Source organism: Ctenocephalides felis, unplaced genomic scaffold (genome assembly GCF_003426905.1).
Source record: "Ctenocephalides felis isolate EL2017-DRISC unplaced genomic scaffold, ASM342690v1 CF-g0.4_SCAFFOLD_00845, whole genome shotgun sequence".
Classification (NCBI taxonomy): domain Eukaryota; kingdom Metazoa; phylum Arthropoda; class Insecta; order Siphonaptera; family Pulicidae; genus Ctenocephalides; species Ctenocephalides felis.
The window spans coordinates 23,082,146-23,107,453 of record NW_020536999.1 but is presented as its reverse complement, the minus strand read 5'-3'; the positions used below and the strand labels follow the sequence as shown (position 1 = coordinate 23,107,453).

Sequence of the window (25,308 nt, the reverse complement as noted above, 5' to 3'; positions counted from 1 at the left end):
TTAAGAACTTGAGCAGTTTTCATAGATGTGTTCAAGAATTCAGAAATGTTTTTGAAAAAAAACAACTCAAAAATAAAATAGTTTAAAGTTTTCAACCCAAACCGATTCATTTCCCAAAAATGTTAATTTCTTCTATTAAGTGGTCTTCCAAATCGTATTTCTTCTTGACCATAGTAAAGACCAAACAGAAAATTTATGTTATTTCCACAATACGATATACGGACACATTCAAATATTTACAAAAGCCACATCAAGGATCATCCAAACCCGCTTGCAAAGGAACTTTGCTACATTACCAAGGCAAGATTAGAAAAATCATATTACATATAATAGATCAATTTTCAAAATATTTGACGATGGTCAGAAGGTTTTGTATTTTTAAAGTAATATTTTTTCTTACAGTTTTATTTATTGTCCATTTTAGGACAGGTGTAAAAATTATTATATAATTTTTATTTCATAAAATCGGCTTTGTTAAATTATCAAAAAATTCTGTATCATTTGATCAAAATTATTTAATAAAAGTCAAAGGAATAATCATAAACAACGACTAATTTATAAGCAATTTTGAATTTTATTGGATTTCTATGCAATTTGGAACTCAAAATACTCAATATAACTAAAATTTGTGAAAGATTTAAAAAATCCATTGAAATTCTATTGATGATAGATTTTGTATTAAGCTCTAGATTTGATGTATATAAGAGAAATCTAAAAGATTTATAATCAAAATGTTTTTGTTTTGAAAAATATACAATTCAATCAGCGGTCAGGGAACTGTTTTAACCATTACCCCCAAAATATTTTTGTTGAATCGAAAAACCTCCTTCTATCATCTTTTAGAATATGACCTCCTAATGAAAATTTTGAAAAAAAAAAACAACAGCTAAAATTTAAAACTAAACAAAATTAAATTTTATCTAAATTTTACTAAAGCTTTCTTAGTGCATTGTCTAAAATTTAAATTCAAAAATTCCATTTTTATTCCATTTGGGGTATTTTTTCCCATATTGTTTTTTTTTTAACATTCCCAACTTTTCCCAACTCCCATTTTTTTACATTCCCAAAATTTCCATTTTTATTCCATTTGGGGTATTTTCCCCATATTGTATTTTTTTTAATTTGCCCCATATTGCATATTTTTAAATCTATGACCTCAAAAGCAATTTTTCGAATTTCGAATATATATTGTCAATATGAATTTTTTTATCACTTACCCATTGCGGTTCCTAGGTTGTCTCGGTTGCAAAGGAGGCGGCGGTGGAGACCTCTGCTCCGGTTTAGCCTGAAGCGGTATCACCGGAACCGGTTTGTGTCTCACAGAAGCTCTGACGTCCGCTAACCGATGCTCGAAGTGACTGCCCCTGGCATTTGCAAAACTGTTCCGTCTTGAAGGTTGCACTGTTGGACTTCTCTTAGGCGTACTTTTATTAACAACTTGGTTTGTGTCCCAGCAATCTAACACATTCGGCGGAGGCGGCGGAAAAGGTTCGTCTTCTATACAAACTTCGTCTTCTATCACTGTAGGGGGACTTGGTAAAGGCGGTTCTGGGCTAGTTTTACCGATTTGATAAATACTTCTCAAGGCTGGATTTTTTGGAGGCCTTTGAGGCACCCAGTTATCCACTGTTATAGATGGACCTAGCACAACTGGTCCTTTTAATTTAGGAGTCAGCGTACATGTATGAATTATATTAACGCCAATGCAGGCTTTGCAGGAGGAAGATTGATCGTACTGTGGTAGCACCAGTGGAGGTGCATCATGAGGAATGCTAGATTGACGTCCGTGGTTCGGTATTAGATTTTCTGTGAATGTGGCTGTTTGGGCTCAGTACGCGTTGATGACTTTTGTTCTTGACCATTAGAATCGCGCCAACTGGAGTATTCTGAAGCAGTGGAAGCTCTGGAAAAAAAAGTTAAGGGTCATAATCGTAACGATTTCATTAAATTGTAAAAATATGTCGGCCGTTATTTTTTTTTGTTTATATTATTTTAATAATTTTATTAAATTTTGTTATTTTACCTCCTCGAGGTGCTGCTAAAACTTTGCGACGAAGAATGCGTCCTGGGTCTCATAGTCATAGCCTGATTGACTGGAGGTGGCGCCTGCAAAGGCCTTGCCAAATGCGGTTCACTTCTCCAGGAGTCCTTTGCTGAACCCACCTGCCTTCCACTAGGATCATTTCCATTAATCACATTCACGTTATTACTAACAATCGATTCATTTCTAGAATGATTCGTTGGTGATGTGTTTTGATTTTGCCCAGTGCTGGAATTAGCATTCTTGCCGTTGTTGGAGTTATGTCTTTCGTAAAATGAAAGTAAAGCTTTTTTCTGAATAGCTTTTAAAGCCGGGTCTGAGATTTTGTGACGTTTGGATGGTCCTAGAAAAGAATACCTGGTCGATTGTTGCCGTTCAAGTTCATTTATGCGTTCGGCAACACTTGGTTGAACTTGGTGGGGAGGTGATCTTGGAGCTCTAGGAAAAAAACAAATATATAAAACAAATTGCAACAAATAGCTACTTTACACTTATTTATCAATTCCCTTACTTATTCTCCTGACCATTCGTAGTAGGTTTAACCATATACGTGCTAACCGGGAATAATTTGGAGTTCTGTCGATCCAATCTGGTCCTAGGTTTTGTCGGTTCTTCAGGAGCACCATTAGCTGGTGCTCCATTTATAAACAAAATACTTTCCGAATTGTGTCTTTGTGGAGTTTTAACTCTGGCACTATGTGCTATGTGAGATCTTGAAGTTGCTGTAAAATAATATTATAATAAAATAGTAAATATAACGATATTACCTAACTTTTTGTTTTTTCACCAATAAGCATTTAGGAATAAAAAAGCATGACTAATTAATGTTGAAGATAAAATGTTTTAGCAAAGAAGTTCTCTTATTTTTACCTGTTCCCATGGAACTGCTGGCAACAGAGACGTCACTCATGGACCCATGCCATTTTAAAGTTTCACTAGAACTGCCCGAATTTGAAGTGACGACACTATCGCTGCAAGAATGAATTGTTGCTACACTGTCACGTCCTTCCCTAGAAACATTTTCTCCAGATAAGGTATTTAAGGCACTATCTCTTCTTAACCTGGAACAAATTATAAAAGAGAAAAAAATCAGTTTTTAATTTTAAGCAAAACTGAAAACTATTGCAAATATTGCAACCGAGTCCTTATCCTACCTGTCAAGAAAAGGAGTGGACATACTATCCGTACTGGAGACATAACTATGATATCCTTCAGATTGGGCATATGATGATTGTTTAACATGTTGGGTTGCAAGGACCTCATCGTAGGTCCTGGTGTATTCTTCCAACTCGGCCCTGGTCAACTGGGAACTGGTCGGAGAAAACTTTCCGGTATCCTATTACACAAAAATAATATTACAACTGCTAAAATCAATATTAATATGAGTGAGATAAAATTATTTTATCAGCTCAATATCATTATCATAATTATCATAAAAGAAAACAAATAAATCACTTAATCTTTTTCGCATGGCTATAAATCAATCGAGAGACGCTTCATATTAATTCAACCCAAATCTAGCACTTCTACATCAAACATAAATCAAATATTCAAATTTTTCGCTGATATTGTCTTAACACCTTTCTATTATCTTTGAATTTAAATTTTGCCCGCAAAAATTTAAATCTGTGTTAATTGGAGATATTGTTTCCGACTTTGTGATAAATGCAGTTCCGTCACAATAAATTATAAAGAGACAATTTCCATATTTTATCTCACCTTTATCATATTTGCTAAATTATTCGTATGATAAAACAATCGCGTTGTAAATTTGTGTCACTATTTGAAAATTGAATTTCTCGAATGTGATTTAAATTTATATGGAATATTACTAATTGCTTATAATGATTTTTAAATTTCAAATGTGTGTTGATGGAATCAATTTGACGGTTTTCTTTATTGATGCGAAATTTATTATAATTTGTTTATTGATCGCTATCTGCGTCATTTGATACTCGTTGTTCCAAATTGGAATGATACATTGTATATTTTCCATAATTTTTAAACCATGTGATTGATTGATTAATGATGTGAACATACCTAACGATTCTATACACCAGAATGTTATTAGATAAAATACTTTTTTCTTCCATGTACAACAACATAATTTGGTTTTATTCAAATTGCACACAAGAGCATTACAAGCATTAAGTATAAATCGTATAACTGAACAATTGTAGAAACTTAACCAAAAATTACCATTTTACTCTATTGCTACAACGTCAGATGATCTCCCAAATATAATATTAGAATCTTATATGACGTGCATCGAAATTCTGAATCTAGTCCAAAATTAAAATTCCATATATATCTGCACTACAATGCTCTTGTAGAATCAATTAAATTCCTACCTGTGAAATAGTGGATTCTGCATATGACGTATTATAGGACTCCAAATCCTTTTTGGACAATCCTCGTAACGACATCTGATCAGTATCACGTTCAGGTGGGCTGCTGCTTCTTTTTTCAGGTTCATCATGAATAGGTATTAGCCTGGTACTATCAAATTGCTCATAAGTTGAAGAGATGCCTTCAGAAGTAGTTGTGACGATACGACTCTGCTCCGATCTTTCCATCACCGTTTTCAGGTGCTAAAAAGAAAACATCGTCAAAAAAAGTAACTATCTGGTAAAGATGATGCCTTCCATTATCTCAAAATACTGAAAATCTGGTGACGTGTTGAGATATAGGATTTTCTATTATTTTTCTACCTGGGTGTTGGATCCCACAGAAGCGGCGTGCGACCTCTTCATGTAGGGCCTCATTGGAATTGGTGCTTGTTCCTTCGGGTAGTTGGTATGGTCCGTCCAGCTTTTGGAACGATGTGACCCTCCTGTAACAGGGCCTCTGACTGCCAATGGTATATCGGCTGCGGCCGCCGTCGGCCACGACGGATATTTCTCATGACCTGCGCCACTGTAATTCACACCTGGAAGAAGAAATTTAAATTAAAAATAGTAATTGAAATTAAGTAAATATATTTTTTATGTGTGCGTATTTGTAATAAGTTTTTTAGGGCACGATGAAAAATAACTGTTTAAATGTAATAAAACAGGAATTGGGCCAGAAACAAAACTCCCACATCACTTTGACATATTGATTTGCTATGCTTTCATTTCATGTTGTCATTATAAAATACACGATGGTGATTTACAGCTTTGGAACTATATAAATATAAAAAACCGTGTTTTTATAAAACAAACATTTTAAACTAAAAATTACTATATTCAGAAATTTTTGGATTGATTACCAGAGTAATTTATTATTTTACGATGGAAACATTAAATTATACTCTTTTCTTTATGTAAGCTGTAGTAATATATATTTAGAAATATATATATTAGGAATTTTGGAATTTATATTATAAATATATATAATATAAAATATAATATTATTTATAATGCAATGTATAAAATCTTAAACCTTTTAAAGTTGCAGAGTCTCGAACAGGTGGGCTATTTTGTACAGAGGTGCCATACATTGACGATTGTGTTTGGGAAGTCCCTAAAAAAAACAAAAAAAAAAAAACAGATTAATAATATTATATAAACAATTATCAAACATTGAATAAAGTTCAAATTTGTAAATTTATAAATTACTGATTAATTTAATTTATTACAAGTTACTAACTATGTATATCAGTAGATATAGTCATTCTTGTACTATTATTTTAATGTTGATAGCCAAAAAAGTAAAATAATAGAAAAGTAACTGTTTGACAATATCGATAAAGTTAATTACAGTTAAAATTTAAAATTAATAGTTAATAAAAAAATTAATATAAATCTCTTTCTCAAATTTCTTCAATTCAAATATAGATTTTTTTTGTTTTACTTAAGATATCTTCAAATTGAATTTAAAGTATGATGTAAAATCCAAAAAATAGCAAATACTAAAAAATCACTACTGGTTAAAAATGTGGAAGAAAATTGAACCCCGTAGAAATAATATAAAAGGCATTTACTAGAATATAATAGAATTAATTTATTATTAAAAAAACATTAATTAACTAAGATTTCAATATTAATTTAGGCTTGTAATTTAATTCAAGCAAGACAAAAATTTTGAAACAAACGTATACACTTTTTACAAGGTATTTCTGATGAAATCATGAGAATTTTATAAAAATTGTTATTATTATTTTAGACCATTTAAATTTTTTTTAGTGCTGTATCAAATCAAACATATCACATATATGTACGTGTTAATTAACTTAAATCTGTAAAATATTAAATAACTCCAACATCCATGCCAAATTGTATAAATTAAAAAAGCCAATGTCTTAATTAACTTAATTCCCAATCCGTAATTTATGGGATGATCTAATACTGATTTTCATAATAAAAGCATATAAACGAAACATCATCTCGTTAAATAACTGTAAAAGTTTATATCTGTTTTGAACTATATCATTTCATATGGAATTCGTGTCTATGATCGATTTATTGACAAGAAGAAGAACATTTACGTTCTTAATTGACGTTTATACCGAAATTTACGACTAGCAGAAGATGTAAAATTTAGATCACGTTTTAAATCGGAATCAAAATCATTTTTCGATTGCTACAGAGATGAATTCATATAATAAAATATAATATCATTGAAAAATTTTATTTTTCAAAAAATAGGAGCATTTTTTGAATTTTTGGTAAATTTTCATAAACTGAATTATTCATCAAAATTATTATATTTCAATATATCACTGATTAAATCTAATATTAAATTTTAATTTTACAGTTTCTCACGATATCTATTTTGATTGCATAATTAATTTCCTGGTACGGTCTCGTCTCTATTGTAAATATTACTTTTAGCGCTCATGTGTTAATATTTTGCGATAAAATTCTAGATAAAGTGTTGAGAATTATAAAAAAGGAAGTAAAGTGTGGTGTAATGTTTATTATGAGAATAAAACAGTTCCGCGAAAATTGAACGACAAGAACAGTGTATAATAGCATTCAATGTAATAGAAAATTAGAAATTAATATATTGATATTAAAAAATAGTCATTTATTTAAAATAAATCCAACTTTTTATTAACTACTTCCTTGTCACGCTGAATTTCAAAATCTATCAGAATTTACAAAAATATTTGTTTTCTCGGAATTCTGGGTGATTTGGATATAAATTTCATGTCCCATACTTAACCCATACGCCGTATTGCGCACAGATCTGGACCTATGCATTATTTCAGGTTTAAAAGTTCGTCGCGCACAGGTTGATAATGGGACATTTAAAAAGCTTTGATAAATTATACAAACAAAAATCATTTCAGTTTACTATACAAATTGTTCATCAGATTGCGTTGTAATATATTAGTTTCAATTAGAATTTACCTAATTTCGGCGAAATAGTCGGCGATACATAAGAACTGGTGTGTTCTGCTCGAGTTGTACTTCTTCCTGACATCATGAAAACACCATAGTAAAAACGCAAAGAAATGCGTTCTGGTTCAAAACTTGTCCCATTTGGGTCCAAACTAGAAAAATAAAAAAAGTATATAAACACGATACTGACGCATATGTGATATAAATTTAATTATGCTTGGTTGAAAAAATTCTAGATCAGAAACAACTTTTGTTAAGGATGGTAAACATCATCCAATTTATTTATATAATATATTTAGAACTTCTAATAATTGAGTGTTTAACAAATCTTATTATACATAACTAGCAAACCCGACGAACTCCGTTTCGCCAGCAGTTGGTTTCGTGAGAAAGATGAAGAAATGTTTTGTTTGTTTTATATTTGAAAAGAAAAAAAGAATGATTTTATTATACAACAGTAATGAATTTATTTCGATTACAAAAATGAATTGGTTTTTAGTTGAACTTCTCTAAGTAAATGAAAGTGAATCCGCAAATTATCCGTTTCATTGAAGTTCTCTTTGGTAAACCACATTTTTTGTTTTTTGGTCTGACGTTAACAGAAATAAAGCGGATGGTTTTCCAACTCGTGAACAGGCAACGTATAACTGCTCATGCAAAAAACAATGATTTTATAAATAATCTATTTGAAATTTATCCCGAAAACACTAAGCAATTGGCCTTGCGACTTGTTATTTGTCATTGCGAACGCAAGGCGAACTGGAAATTGCAATCGTTTGGAGTCAAACGGAAGACCAGTCAGAATCATAGGTATGTCACCAAATCACCAGCAATAATTGATTGAATTGTGAAATTCAGTGCGTTTACATCATATTTATTGGCGGCAAGAATTGCTCGTTGACTTAACCAAGCATATTTCTGATAATTCTCACTAATGTCATTACTCGAATTTTTCATTTCTTGCACCATTAATTTTCTTAGCTATAAACCTTGCGGAGCCCGAGACCTTTCCAAAGAATGCAAAATTGTCGAAATCGGTTCGTGCGTTCTGGAGTTAATTCATCAGGAAGGAAAACCCGACTTATTTTTATATATATATAGAAGATAATCTATTTGAAATTATTTAAAACAGTTATTGATTATTTTAATTACTCGGATTTATAATTACGGTGCATGAAGTTCCAGCAATTTGCATTAGGGCACGATGCCATGCACCACTAATTTTCTAAGCTATAAACCTTGCGGAGCCCGAGACCTTTCCAACGAATGCAAAATTGTCGAAATCGGTTCGTGCGTTCTGGAGTTAATTCGCCAGGAAGGAAAACCCGACTTATTTTTATATATATAGAAGATAACGACTTGGCAAAAATAAATCATTTATAAAACTGAGTCAACATAATAAATTAATGTATAAAAAAACTGGTTCCAAATCATATTTATATGAAACAGGTTCACGCATGCAATATATATATATATATAATAATAATAATAGGGTGGTCCTTAAAATGGTCATTTTCGAATTTCCTTGCTCCCAGGGGCTCAAATGGTTCCAAATTGATAAAAAACAATTCTCTGAAAGTTGTAGCTCTTAATATTAACGTTTAGATAGAGCGCAATTCAATCAAAGTTTGTATGGAAAGAGTATGGAAAAATTTTTGAAAATTAAAAAAAAATGTTTTAGGTATAACTTAGCGACAAATGAATGAGTTTTATTCATTCATTTGTTCGCTAAATTACATTTAAAAAACATTTTTAAAATTTTTGAAAATTTTTCCATGCCATTTCCATACAAAACTTTGAATGAATTGCGCTCTATCTAAACGTTAATATTAAGAGCTAAAATTTTCAGAGAATTGTTTTTTATCAATTTGGAACCATTTGAGCCCCTGGGAGCAAGAAAATTCGAAAATGACCATTTTAAGGACCACCCTAATATATATATATATATATATATATATATATATATATATATATTTTATTGAAGATTCAGTTCTAAATATCAAACAAACGACCAGATTTTAATGATCGTACATCAATAATAATCACTTCGAGATTTTAAGTTCATAAATATGATGCGAACGGCATTAATTAAAATTTATGTCCTGAACCAGATCAGACAGTTGAAAAAATGCCAATTTAATAACGGTGGAGTGTATAATAAAATATTTTGTCAATAATAATATGGAAATGATAAAAAACTTGTCATCCAAGTATAATTCGTTGGTAGGCAGAAGCAAGCCTGACTCACACGTACACAGCACTCGGTTCGAGATTTCTTGCATTGACATAAAATTTGTATTGTTAAAATTAAAATTACAGAATTCGAATAGTTTAGTAGAATTAGGAGTAAGAAGAAAAACATATTATAACGCGCGAAGATAGAAAGTAGAATGAAGAAAGAAGGGAAGAAAGAAGTAGGAAAGAATTAGAATTAAGAAGTTGAAAGAATATTAAAAGAATGAGGGTAAGAAGATAAAAAAGATTAGAAGACGCAAAAATAAGAAGGAGAATGAAGAAGTAAAGAATGATAGGAGTTGAATAGAATTAGGAGTTAGGAGCTAAAACAAAATTAGAAGAGAGATAATAATGAAGAAGTCGCTAATGCTCTGAGTTAAGAAGAATTTGAATTGTTGATTAGAGATAGAATAAAATTAGGGATAAGAAGAAGAAGCACGGCTAGAATGAAAAACGAAGAACGAAGAAGAAGAATATAAAGAAGATTGGATAGTATAGGATATATACTAAAGATAGCATGTAATACGATGAAAATAGTTCAAAATGTAAAGGTATAGGTATAGCTAAATGGTCTAAGTAAGCAAGACAAATTTAAAAAAAGTAGAGGATATATTACAAACTAAATTCTGTTGAAACTTTTTGGAAGTTAATATCAAGATCATTATATATGCCAACAAGTAGCTTATATAATAATTTTTTTAATCTCCGCAGGAAGGACTGCATTGATGAGAGCCCGGAATGCAGATATGAGAACGGGCAGTGACCGCCGAACCAAAAACCAATGACAAGCGAATCTTTGGAAAAAAATACAAAACAAAAAATATACTTGTATATATATATATATATATATATATATATATATTATCGGTTCGATGAACTTTTTCGAAACGAAAATACGAGCTTTATATGGAACGCATACGAAGGTGAGCATTAGGGTTTGCAGATAAAATCGATATTTCGAATTATGAATAGAATAAAAATACCTTAAAAGTTCATAATATTATATTATATTTTGTGAAAAAAAAACTTTCGAGCATTGTTTTTTTCAGAATTTATTTTTCTAGTTAACGTTTATCTTCTTCTGAAATTGCTGTGAAAATTTTACATTTTACATTTATTATTAATGTTCATGCATTGAATACTTTTTTATTAAGTATATTTGTATGCTATATGTAAAATATTCTAAAACATTATTTCATTTTTTAGAAAATCAGAAATTCAAATATGTGTATATATATATATATATATATATATATATGCCTATCTATATAATATTTTCAAAATTTAATTATATATATATCTTGATATTGTTTGTTTCGACTTTGAAACATTATATATATATATATATATATATATATATATATATGATTCATTATTACTGATATTTTACTTAACTCTTGATTGGATAATTTATAAATGGTTATCTTTTAAGATTTTCATCGATGTCGAATTCGAACAATTTCACATCCCTAATCCAAACGTTATTCAATACGTTCAAATTAAGAATAAAATTAATATAAAAGGCTCAAAGAATAACAGATCGAGAAATATGAAATAGTTTTTTCAGATCGTTTTTTTTTTTTCATTTTTAAAATGTAGTAATGACTTAATGTATACAAGGTGCCGAATGGAGGTGTCTAAGCTATTGAAATAATTAATGCGTTTTTTACACATGTTGACCAATACAAATTTCGACAAGATTTTAATGTGATGCAAAGACTAAAACATAAATGTCATTTTTTCAAATCATTTTTAAAAAAACTGATCTAAATATGCCAATGATCGACTCATTATGGGATTGATTACATGCAGTTTTTTTCATACACGTCTTAAGAAATATTTTGCTTAACAGCATAATTAAATTTGTGTCTATTAAATTTAAAGCGTATTAAGTATCAAGGCTTACTCGTGGCTAGAACAACTGGACCTGAATCAGAGGTCCCGGGGTCGATTCCTCTTTGAGGAGCCTGATGTCAAGCAGTAGTGACACGGTTCTTCATTGGAAATATAGATAGCAATATGCTTTCAAGTAAAAATTGCCCTCATTCGGCATTGCTGCATCAATAAAATAAAATATTCACCCTATTACAGAAATTGTAATAATGAAATTTATCATAAAAAGATGAAACAACTGTTTGAGTTGTCACCTGTTAAATCGACGTAGTTTTCTTAGTGACTCTTAAGTTCTGATTGCTGTTCAAAATAATAACTAAATAAAAATGAGTATCTAATGCTATTTTATATGTTAACTGCATACCGCAAAGTGTGATGTCATCGATATAATAAATTACATGGAGTAAAATAATTTCTGATCGTGACGAGTTTTAAGAGTCGCAGAGTTCACGGCAAGATTATTCAAGCCAGATAAACGTAATATCAGGTACGGTTAAGTTTTCATATTAAAAAGAGTTTGAAAAGTATTCCGTTGCCCGAAGGTAATTATTCGAAGTGCGAATATTTTTTGTAAAATTATTTAAGGTCAAATGAAAACGATGAGAGAAGAAACAGCTCATTTTTGCAACATTTTGAACCATGGAGAGTAATCTAATAATATAGTAAAATGTGATTTTAGAATTGGATCTCTTTAGTTGATTAAACTTACTGGATCTTTTGAAAAAATAAGATTCTCAATTTATTTATTACAAAGTCCAATTTCTCACTACATGAAAGTTATCATTCTGAAGTGTGCAAAAAATCATAAAAAATTAAACTCACACGTGTTTCATACGCGTTACCTCTGAGTTTAATTAAACTGGTACACATTTCAACAAATCTTTTGTTAAAAATATGATACTTTGACACATGAAGAGCGAACATAAATCAGAACGACGATCCATATAAAACAATATTACTGACCTATTAAAAGTCAGTTGATGGACAAGTTTTGCAACAGCAAATGAAACGAAGTAAAAAAGACTCTTTGGTAAAGTAAAATTAAGGTGCCAATACTCGGTTGAAAGATAAATGTTATGACGATAAATGTTTTTATGAGTTGAAGTAATTTGCTATCAGGCGTTCACACATAAAACCTAACCTACAAAACTTTATCGTCAATGCAACTTTCGGATGACTCCTTGATAACACATACGTGAAGTTAGGTTTTTTGTGTAAAATTTTTACAGACCCGTATCAAAGCATTACCATAGCACACCTATTTTATCCGAGAATTGCTCCCTAAATCTTTCAGTACAATTTTAATGTTACTTTGAAATTGACCAAAGCTCAACTCAGTATTTACCATTTTGCAAGCAGTAGCTTTCCAATTTATTATCCTGACTTACTTTTACGTCACATAATATTTTTTACCATTTTAAATCATTTCAATAAGAGAGAAATCACGAATGTCATAAATTTTCAATTCTAAAGTTTGTAAATGGCAAAGCTATTTACTTTATAATTGAAAATCTGTTTTTATCAGCCAGAAAATATTTAGAGAAGTCATGAATGCAACGACTGATGATGTAAATTCTTTGCATAGAATAGCCGAAGCACGTATTGGTTATTCTAGAAATTGAATTTTTAATATGTTTAATTTTAAACAGACCAGCAAACTAAAATTACTAAAATTCAAGATATAGAAAAGCATTTTAGAAAAAAAGATCAATCAATACTAATTTTAAGTTTTATTTATTTTACGCCATAAAAGAGATATACGCTTTTATTAAACAAATTACCCAATTATTATTATTGAAAAACTAAACTCTAAAAGGATAAAATAAATTAATAATATAAAATAACTAGTTGTAAATACAATTTTGCTTTTGGATATTATTAAAATTTAAAATAAAAATTAAGATTAACTAATTAGGTAATATGTTCAACTAGTTATTTCGAAACTAAATATTTTGACATCACTAAAAAGTGATTAATACGATTCCCAATCTATGTCTCTCACAAATACTTATAATATCTGTAATTGTAATAAATTGAACTAATTTACAGGCTTCACGACATCAATTTCGTATTCAAAAAGTGTATTTTACGTCAACTGTAATCACTAGATACTTACGAAACATAAAACACACATCATATGCTCGGCATAGATTCTGATTAGAATCGTTTAAATCGCGGCGAAATTCAAAACTTTGATGATTTTTTTTAATTTAAACGCTTATCGTATGCTATTTCAGACTACGACATCTATTGCTATAAAATGATTCATCAGAATCATCAAAAAAAATTCAACATTTAATTACGAAGAAACGGTTTGGTCGATCTTCACAAAAAACTAATCAACGCGATTTCCAATCAATATCTTTCGAACAATTTTAGAATTTTTAAAATGCATTCAAAATTGTGGGCTAAAACGTGAACAAAATATTCTACACATTTCTGCAAATTGCAAAGAAACGGCTTGGCCGATCGTCGCGAAAAAGTGACCAACGATAGTCCTTGACAAGTTACATAGAATGGCTTTTGAATTTTTGAAATCAGTACAGCCGTTTATGAGAAAATGGGCTCACACAGGCATTTTCAAAAGTTGATCATTTGATTCAGAATGACTCGAAAAGTCAAGAAAACAAAACTAGGAAATCGGATTTTTTTGGGAAAACAAACTTCTCTTATACAGACGCATACTTTTTCCAAATTTAATTCAATTCAAAATGATTTGAAACATCGAGAAAACAAAACTAGCAAATCGGATATTTTCGCGAAAACAAACTGCTCTCACACTGGCGCGCACTTTTTCCAAATTTGGTCATTATATTCAGAATGACTTGAAACGTCGGGAAAACATAAAACTAGCAAATCGGATTTTTTTCGAAAAACTGCTTCTTCGAAATGTAATTTAACGATTAATATAAATCACATATCAAAGTATTCAAATAAACGGTATGCGGGCGAAAATGGTCCTCGACAATTAAGTATTAACATTGAATAAAATTTTCTTAATATAATAAAATGTGCAGCGAACAAAATTTTTAGTTCGTGACCAAGTTTTTTCCTTTTTACTGCTTAATACAGTATCTCTTTCGACCTTTGCCACCGGTAGAAGGAGATGCGCATTTCGTACCGTAATCGCGCGGGTAGTTTTCATGCAAACACATAGCCTTCGGACGCAAAACGCAAAATGCAAAAAGGCGAACAAAATTACACTTACGGTATCATCGACGATATAAAGATTTTTATTCGAATCCATACTACTTAGGCAGGTATATCTTTACTTCCATGGGAACCGCGATCCGTTGCTGTAAACCTTTTCCCAATCGTTTCCTACCGGGTCCCGTCCGTTTCGTCTGTACTCATCCGTCTCGTCCGTCGAACTGTAGAACTTTCAATGAAACACTTTCCTAGCTGTACATGTACTTGTAATCTTGAAGACCGAGGCGAGAAGAAATCGATAATTTGAGGAATAGATGAAAAAAAGTTCTATTGCTCGTGTAATAAGGAGGATTTCGCATTATAACTGTTTGGAAGATACGATAACATTATTGGAATTGAGTAATAAGATTAAATTTTAAAGATCTTAAATTACTTTAAGAACTGCCATTATTGTAACGCAGCGAACGAGAAACTTTTTAATCATTAACCCTAAACATTTTGGTCTAAGTTGATATTATCCCCATGGCGAAGAGAGATCAGCCTCATACGGAGAACTACGTAGCAAATACAATAAATATCAATTGAAAATCATACTTTTTACTCTCAAAAATTCCATATTACCCCATTTGGGGTAATTTACCCCGATTCTCCAACCACTGCTTTAAAGCTTTTGTCTAGGAGGGTCTGGACTAGAATTTGTTTTTTTGGTATTCAAGAATTGGTTTGAAAATCGGATTTGTTTTTTGGTATTCAAGAGATTTTCGTTTATTTTGATAATTTTGATTATTTTCGGCCACACAGCTGTTTGATCACGATAATCCTCTTCTATTTCGTTCCTTCTCGAAACTTTAAACGCGTTTTTCCATACGACACCCACGATTTCTCAACTTCTACTGAACCGATTTACTTGAAATTCCTACAGAGTGTGATCAGATACACCTCTTCAGTATGAACTACAGTCATCGCAAAATACCAATTTTTACTATTTTTAAATAATACGAGAACATAAGAAAAGTTGCATTTTTTCGCTCTTTATAAAAATACACTATTTCTTAATTTGTCCGTAGTTCATACGATTGCGACATTATTCTATTCTTATATTAAAATATAACCGATTTCATCACGTTTTAGAATTAAATTTTTGTAACTATCTTTAATAATTTTTTTTTCAAATTCTAAAGACATTACTTAAAAACTTGTAAAAAAAATATAGTCAACATACTGTTTTCATGACCAGAGTTTTCATGTTTTTGGATAATAAAATTGAATTTTATATGAAGATGAGATAAAAAATATAAATTGATTTTATTAAAGTGTTCATATTGAAAACCTGAAGAAGTGTTTTCCAACAATAGAATTTTCAAGCAGAGTTTTCTGTAGAATACTATAGAATACTAAAACTGATGTGGTGATAGAAACTTGAATGTTTGTATAAACATTACGTAAAAGATTACATAATCATAAATTACAATATCTAGTTATTAGGGATATTCATAAGTCGAGTGGAAGAATCTATTGGGCTATTGAACAAAAGCCTCCGTGTTCTCAGAGTACCTATCGTGTTATAGGAGGGTTGACTGTATATTTGAAAAAAAAATCGGGCTATTTAAAATAATAAATACAGTAAAATAATTTAACAAAGTCGTGGACAGTAAAAGTTTCAGCAAGGTACAAATATTAACAGTCATTTTATTTCTGAATTGGTTGCGATATTCGAAATTTGATTAAAAACCGTTTATAAGGGTAGTCATACTATCATATTCTAAACATATTTAAAATGAATGCTATAGCACCCACATCAAGTAACATGCTTGTATTTTATGCAATGTGCTTGGCCAAGCAATTAAAAATGACTACACACGGACACTTTACTACCTCGAAGAACCAGATATAATTTATTATAAGAATGGCTATATCAGACATTTAAAAATAAGTAAGTTAAATAAGTTGGTTTAGTTGTTAATAGTATTTATTTGTTTGATGTTCACGGTTCAAGTTACGCGTACAGAATAAAGATGAATTTCTTAAAAACTATCTTAGTACCTAGAGTAGGGTAGGAAATTATTTTATTATAGGGCAGAGAGAATTTAGTATATAGGTAGAGGGAGATGGCTTAATAAAATTTGTGAGGCTCGAACAGCTATAGCATTCACGTCCAATATAGAATAAAAAAATAATCTAGCTATTTAAGGTAAGCTAATGGTAGTAACCTTGAACATTGATATACAAGTTCGAGAAGTAAAAATTAACTAGGCAAGTAAAAAACTTCAAGAACGAACTAAGCATCAATAGTTCCTTAACTTTCGTCTCTAAAACAAAATTTCAAACTTCAACACTTTGTCGTCCATCCTCATCCTCATGAATCACCACCCGGCGTTCCAGCAGGTATAACGGTTGCTGGAAGAGACTCCGGGTCTCTGCTATATATTTCTTCCTAAGTCTTCCGAATCTACTCCGACCATATTTCTTGTTTATCAGCGAAGAAGCCGCCTCGGGCTTTGTTCAATGTCATAGTTTATCAATGAAATCAACAACGCGCGCAAAATGCATAGAAATGCCAATAACGCGGGTACCGTTAATAATATTATATCGACGGCTTTTGATCATTATTGAACTAATATTTTCAAATCATAGACGACCACGTCAATGGTAAGAAATTATATCTGATGAATTGGCAAGAACTGCCAACGATTTTAGGATACCTTGGCACTTTGAGACCCTCTGAATATTTTGTCATTCTACAACAAATGTATCATATGTATGTAGGAACCAATTTTGATGGTTCCCGAAACATCAACTTTGTATCAACTACATTGCATGCCTTATTTAATTTAAGTTTACCCCTTTCTGTCAACTTCTTCCAACTTCATTTTCCAAAAATCACATCAACAAACTCCTCCTCCTCCGTCTAATTTCCATTTTATCCGATTCGATATTTTGCGTGTAAAATCTTACTTTGTAAAACGGTTCATAAGCTCAAACGGACCGCAATTTGTTGCCCCAGGCCAGGGGTCGCCAACTCTGGGGTCAATTTAAGCACGATGTATAAACGATACTGACCGTGACGTGCGATACCAGAGTAAATCGATCGATAAAGTAAAAGATTGTTAAATAGTAAAATGTTATTCGAGGAAACCATGGGAGGAAGTATTATCGATGGGAGAGATCTTTTGTAAAATGATTGATAAACGATTATTAGCAAGGTGGGAAAGAATCTGTAATAATATAAAATTCTTCTGCACAGGTGTAAGATTTGATACTTCTCCTAAATGGTTGTTCGGATTTTGATAATTCTTTTTAGAGTTTGTCAAAGGAAATTGTTAAAATTTAATAAACGATGAAACTATAGTCATATTGTAGAAATAAATGGCAAAAATTATAAAAAAACTCCTATCATTGTTTGACATTGAAAATATTTGAACTGCCATCTGCTAGAAATGTCAATTCACTTGAAATTTGAATACAGCTGAAATTATGAGCCTAGATAATATCAGAATACAATATACAAGAAAAACGTAATGTCTACATCATTATTTTTGAAAAGCAGCTGAGATGTGCCAGAAATTAAAATAATATAAGATACGGTATATATTTAGCAGATGTAATTATATAATTCAGTTCAATAAATAACGCAATAAGTCCAAAATAGCTCATGCATTATTCTTTTAAACTTATGCATGTCGCATTTTGATTTAATTTACTGAATTATTTAACAATATAAAAAATATTTCTACCTATTAAAAAATGATTTTTTAGAATTTTGTTGGATGTGTCAAAAATTCATTCGTTTGGTATTGCATATGGAATATTTAGCAAGTTCATGATTTTAGATTGAACAGTGCCATATGAACTAGATTTAGGCAAATTAATTCACCTAAGATTTGAACATGAACAATAATGTTTATTAAATCATTAGCAAGAAAATGTGCTTTATAAATTATAATTGCCAAAAAGCAACTAATATATCGTACGAGATTATGAAAATTATAGACTAAATTATTGAAGTAATTATGTTGTGTGGTAAAATCAAGTGTGATGTTGTTCTTTTACCGCAGATACTATATTCTTTTCTCTGAATTTCTTATACTACTTATGCTAAGACCATAACTGAATCACAAAGGCAGGACATCAAATAGGATATTTGAAAATATAGGGTAGGATATTAATTAAATTTGGAGCTTTTGAATTGTAGACGTGAGTACAGGACAACGTCTGTCGGGTCATCTAAAATATATACATCTTTAATATATAAATTCTTAAATAGTACTCATTAGTTTCCAAAATCCATCAAAATATACCTCGCCTAAAAAGTCTAATATTGAACCTCAAAAACTGTGTCAGTTATTTCACAGTTAAGTCCAAGACTAAGTGTATTGGATAGTCGCGATAAAAATCTTTATCAAATAACTGTAAGTCTCCAAGAACATTTTTCTACAATCATCGGATTGTGATTGAGTAAGTCCTACACACATGTGTCTGAGAAGACAAAAGTTCCACGAACACGTTTGCTGCCATAATAAAAAATGTAGGTAATGATATCGAGAAATGATATATGACGTTAGGAAATATCAATGAACCAAAAAAGGAATTTGGGAGATACAATTTACAAGAAGACATGATTACTATTATCATGATCTAGATGCAAAACCAAAGAGGCAGTATTTTTGATAGTAAATATTTCAACAATTTTCTAGTTTACATTGTTTTGACCATAAAAATTGATGTCTTCATCGGCAGCCAACGTGTCAATCCGAGGCAAAATAAAACTGACCAACAGGAATGCCTTGAAACCTGCTGTGCATCCACAGAACCTTTCCGCTATACGAAGATTGTTATCTCAAACTAATCATTTACATTGTATAAAATCGTAGTCTATATGCCTCTATTAGTGGGGTAAAATATCGCTTTCGAAGTGATAATCGATTATTAAAAAAATATATTTTAAAACATACTTCTAGTCTGTTTGGTGACCCATAAATTGTGCGTATGTGCCTTGTGGTCCAATATGGGGCAATATCAACAAAATATTAGAAATTAAATGGTAAATCCATCAAAATTTACAAATTTGCATTATATATTAATATGATGATCTGAATATTATAGTTAAACTTTAATAATTGAAATAAGAGTAAATTATTGCAATTGAAAGGTTATGAAATTTATCAACACCAATTGCAAAAGCTGCAAAAATCTTATAACAGTTATTGTCTACTAGATAATTTTCAATCTTGCTCATAAACTTTTTCTTAGATTTTTGCAATGATTATGAAATTTCTGTTTTATTTTCGATTTAAAAACAATTTTTATGTACCTCTAACATAACTTGTCATCGACACATCGACTTAAATGGAATTTTCATTGATACATCTTCCATATTGTATACATAGGTAGTCGTTGAGATTTTACTACTTATTACCATAAAAACCGTTATATTCGTGTAAATATTACTAATTAAAATATGTAATTAATTTGATGACAATTACTAATTAAAATTATATCCTTACCAGTAAAAATTCCAAACGGTTGATGCACGAACCATGAATTTATAATTATTGCTTAATCAGAACCAGGAATAAATATAAAAATTGTAAATATTAAAATGTTAAATTTGTGTAAATACGTATTATTAAGCACAATTAAATCTAATATTATTTGTTACAATAATAAATTAAACGTAAATTTACATACCTTTATTTTGAGCAAATTTTAGATTCCAGATCATTTGTTTGCATCTGGAAAAAAGAACAAAATATGTAAAAAATATATTTATATATAGAACTTCAAATTTTATTAAATATTTATATGTATAATATAAAAAATACAGTCTAGAGAAATTAAAATATAAATATTAAGTTGCTATTATTAAGGATAGCCATAATTACTAAATAAATGTAAGAAAATTACTAAATATAAAATTTTGAAAATTTGGCTGTTTCAGAAAGTTATAATATATTTTTATTTTTTGAATAAACTTACAACTTTTACTAAAAATTCATTTCCACAATGTAAATTTTGGAAGTAAATTACAAAATTATTCACATTCTGATATGTATAATGTTAAAAATAAAGCAAAAAAAAACAAGTCTTCTTAAAATCTGTCTAAATTCGAATGTTTCCATAAGAATGCCATTATAATGCTAAAGACAATTTTTTGTTATCGAATTGAAGTATTAAATAATATTGTTAGTACATATAATATATAAATTATCAATTTACTACAGTTGAGAACCTCTATTTTAACCATTAATAAATTCTTTCGTTAATTGAGACAACGGTTGTTCTTTAACAATATATGCAAAGTTCCTTAATTAAATTATTCTTACAAAACAAGTAATTTATCGTCAAATTCAATATATAATTAACAATTAAAACCCAATTATCAATTCTTAGTGGTTTCTTTGAACTTGGGATTAACTAAGAAACTGTACATCGCTACCAAAAACGCATTTAAAATCAATTCTATGGTAATAACCTCTTGAAAAGTCTCTAATTAATTAATCGGTGGTAAGAAACGACAAGATTTGAAATATTATCTATAAATTGATATATGATCTCAACTTATGAATTGATTTATATAAATGGTTCAGTAATAGAGAAAATGTTATAGACAACATCAGTTTAAAGCTATTTTTCATATAAAATTTAATGCAACTTTTAATAATCAGTTTATCATTTTTTTTATCAATCAGTAAATATAAATCCTTACATACATACATACTACCGATAACACCTTTTTCTAAGATATTGCAAAAAAATTCTTGAAAATGTCTTGAAACGTGAAACACAAAAAATTGTTTCTAGCGATTTCATTAACTCATTCCGCAAGAAGTTAATAATGTTTATATTACTGAAGATTGTATATAATTTTCAATTAAACAGATTCATGACATAAATTATACATGATTATAATTAAATTATCGTGTCTTATGATGGATATATGGAAATCGCTTTTTCTAATATAATATTCTTGATGGTAATTACATCTTTGCAGACAGCCTTCGCATTTGGATTGATAGGCTATTAAGTAAAACGTGCAAATATCTTGATGTAAGGATCTCTTATTAAAATTAATAAGGATCTTATTAGACAAATATTGACTTGTTGAACCACAAGAAAAACATTTGATGAATTTAAAATGAAATTTTTGAGTATGAAGTTATGTTTGAGGTCGACTTCGACATATTTCACGAAGAACAAAAATGTGAGGCCAACTCTTTGATAAAATCGATCAATAAAATACATAGCAATTTAATAGTTTTTACTACTAATTTATATGAAGAAAAGAGCGTAACATAGGTCTATTTTATGGGAGAATTAGCCCCTGATTCTGTAAATCAATACTTTTAAATACTCTTTTTAATTCACAGGACACAATGTATGGTTGTGTTTTTTTATTACAGTAAACAATTTCCTGAAACTTTTAATTATTAAATCTCGATTTATTTATTTTTATCTAAAATGGCCAGCATTGCATTATTAATTTACACGAGATGATTTCACAGGAAAACTATTATAATCGTTAATGATTCAGTCATTTCACTTTTGTGAAATCAAATGCTTCGAAATCGGCACATGGGCGTGGCTGAAGTGTTGTGGGTATCGAAATTAATTGATTTTTTTCTAGAACTTAATTACAAAGCTAAATTTGGCGCTTTGGAATATTAAAAGTTATGTAATTGTGATTATCTGTTTATTCATATGTATGCATATATATATATATATATATATATATATATATATATATATATATATATATTTATATATATATATATATGTGTGGTAATTTCATAATTTTATATATTTTTATAAAGGAAACGTCTTATTTTTTTATTTCTTGTTTCATGACAGGTGGAAGCCAAAAATCGTTAAATTTAGTTCCGCATAAAACACAAAAACTGAATAAAAACAAAATTAAAAAATCGCTTTTATTATTTTCATAAAATTGCGGTTAAAAGATTCAGTTTATGCTTCAGATATTGCTACATTTTTGCAAATAGTGCCTCAATACAAATTGTTAAAACATAAAGCTAACTTATTTAACTTTTATTTAGTTTATTTCAATGAATATTTTTAAATTCTAAAGCTATTGGAAAAATTATATTAAGTTTCTTCATGAATATTATAAGCTATGAAAAAGATGTTATCATCAACATAGTATCTGATATATTTACTTCCAAAGAAACTAGACAAGACATAAAATTTGTATTTGTTTAAAAATTACAATTTCAAAAAAAATTACGAGTAAGAAGAAACATAAAATAAAATAAAAAATAAGATAAAAATAAGAATAAAGAAAAATAAGAAAGATAGGAGTTTAAAAGAGTTAGAAGAAGAAGCATGGTTAAAAGAGAGAGAAGTAGAATTAGAATTATTGATTTAAGATAGATTAGAAAAAGAAGTTAGAAGAAGCAAGGTTAGAAGAAAAAATAAGAAAGAAGAAGTAAATTATAAAGAAAATTGGATAGTATGAGATGCATAAAGATTGCATATAATATAATAAAGATACTGAACAAAGCCAATTTAAAAAAAAGAGTGCGCGTAAGATTTACACGCGGTTGAAGTAAAACTTATTTGCTACTGTACAAAATGGCATTTAAGTAAAAATAAATACATACAATAACAATTTTCAATAATGTTTATTAGTAATATGGTAACACTCGTGATGCACACATTTATTAGTGTCAACCATTATACTCATTTTTATAATGATAAATTATAAATTATATATTTATAATAGCATTAAAAATATGTATAATATTCAAAAACAATAATGTAATTAAAGTCATACTTCAAATATGACATGATCGGTTTGTTATTGTAATTAGCATTTAGAAATAAACCTTCATTAGAGAAATGAAGTAATTGCTGATTAATAAAATCTATAATATTTGTTCATACAGTGGATTATGTTAAACAACGCCTAAACAAATGTTGTTTTCGTAACTTCACTCATCATGTAATTGTGTTTGAAGAACTTCATGTAATTAAAATTAACATACATTCATTGACTGCTTGTATTTTTTTTACTTTTTAGCTGGCGATATAATCTCATTCATTGACCAGCTGTAATATCTATCTTGCCTAAAAATATTTTTCATTTTAATAAATTCAAAGATTTACAGAAACTACGAATAATATAGCAATAATTTCTACATTCATTCATTCTAACATTTGTTTTATTATGTCAGAACTTAAATAAAAAACTCTGCTCAAGTTCCTATTAGATTTTTTAGAGATTTCAAAAAAGTATTGTTAAAACAAATAAAGAACATGAAGAAATCTCCATATTTCTATCCACAAACTACATCTGTCTATTTTATGTCAATCATGAAATAATCGTGATCCGCCAGTAACCTACTCCAAAAATATGCTAACCCATATTCATCGTTACAGATTTATACACCAAATAATCTGATACCGAAAACTATTATTATCAATAACGCCAATGCTGAATATCAATATCAATATATATATATATATATATATATATATATATATATATATATATATCCGATTCCATAACCAATTTTGTTCGTCGTGATGTATATGACCTTAACTTTTCTCGTGAAATGGGTCTAGATCAATTATATCTAACACGTATAAATATTATATATATATATATATATATATATATATATATATATATAACCAAAAAGTAAAAAATAATGGCAAAAAATTATTCTATTTATTATATAATAAATATATAATAATATAATAGTTCTATAATTTCTGCACCATTAAGCCGACGCCTTATGAAGTTTAAATAAATCATTATATTTATATTTAATTGAGATATTAAACAATTTATAAATTTTATAAACTTTAAATTGCATTACCTTAATGATGTTTAAGATGTATAAATCATAATCCGAACTATGTCATTTTCATTAATAACAAAACACAATGTACAAATTATCATTTATCATTACTAATGGCGACACATTATGTTCAATTTAAATATCGTTAAGGACGACTAATGAAAGATACTGAAGAAGGATCATCAATAATTCGAAACGTACCCTATTGATGATGAGATAGATTTAAAAAAAAGTTTAATGGATTGAACGATCAATCAAATAGTACTCGTGATAGCAATGTAGAAAATGAATATATTCTTATTTGCAAATTTTGAATAGATTTTATTGTATCATTCTTCCTCTTATTACCACACAAATTGTTTTATCGGAATCTTCTCATAATTCTGACACCATAAATAAACGCCAACGCAAAATACTCCCACTTCCCAAAAATCCAATAAACTTCGGGAACTTAACCATGAACCTGAAACGAAGTGGATTTTTAAATTTTATGACTTACAAAAAATCGTTAAAGCAGCCATTAAATTTTGCATAAATCATTTCTGCAAACAAAAAATAATATTTTTGCACTTGGATAAAAAATGTATTGGTTTTCGAAACTGATTTGTTCAAAATTGCTGAAGTGGTAATATTATTTTGGAATGTGTATGCAATGAAATAGGAGCTTGTAGAAATTCTATATATTTATACATATAATAGATAGTATTGCCAAGAGCATGATCTGAGTTAACTCCAACTCGATGCAGAGGAAGAATAGTGTGAAAGATTCCCATTGCCAATTCACACCGCAAGGCCCAAAAGAGGCTTTTTTTAATTGTAACATATGTTTGATCCATATTTTCAA

At 29.3% G+C, this 25,308-nt stretch overlaps 1 protein-coding gene across 1 annotated transcript; it reads right to left on the bottom strand.

Annotated features, from left to right (window-relative positions):
- Positions 1–1,797: 1,797 nt before the first annotated feature.
- On the bottom strand, positions 1,798–20,382 carry LOC113380641 (protein Shroom-like). Its single transcript, XM_026619809.1, has 10 exons — positions 20,335–20,382; positions 7,378–7,520; positions 5,465–5,545; positions 4,753–4,970; positions 4,393–4,632; positions 3,196–3,377; positions 2,912–3,102; positions 2,553–2,763; positions 2,024–2,479; positions 1,798–1,903 (listed from the first exon to the last, which is right to left on the bottom strand). Exons 2-10 carry the CDS (start codon positions 7,451–7,453, stop codon positions 1,798–1,800), a joined length of 1,761 nt encoding a protein of 586 aa, XP_026475594.1. The 5' UTR covers positions 7,454–7,520; positions 20,335–20,382.
- Positions 20,383–25,308: the final 4,926 nt, after the last annotated feature.

Excerpts from the sequence above, each read along its gene's own strand:
- LOC113380641 (XM_026619809.1), bottom strand. The coding sequence starts at position 7,453 with ATGATGTCAGGAAGAAGTACAACTCGAGCAGAACACACCAGTTCTTAT. Across the intron at positions 4,633-4,752 it reads CTGTGGGATCCAACACCCAG|CACCTGAAAACGGTGATGGA; the intron begins GTAGAAAAATAA and ends TTTTCTTTTTAG. Across the intron at positions 2,480-2,552 it reads ACGAATGGTCAGGAGAATAA|AGCTCCAAGATCACCTCCCC; the intron begins GTAAGGGAATTG and ends TTTTTTTCCTAG.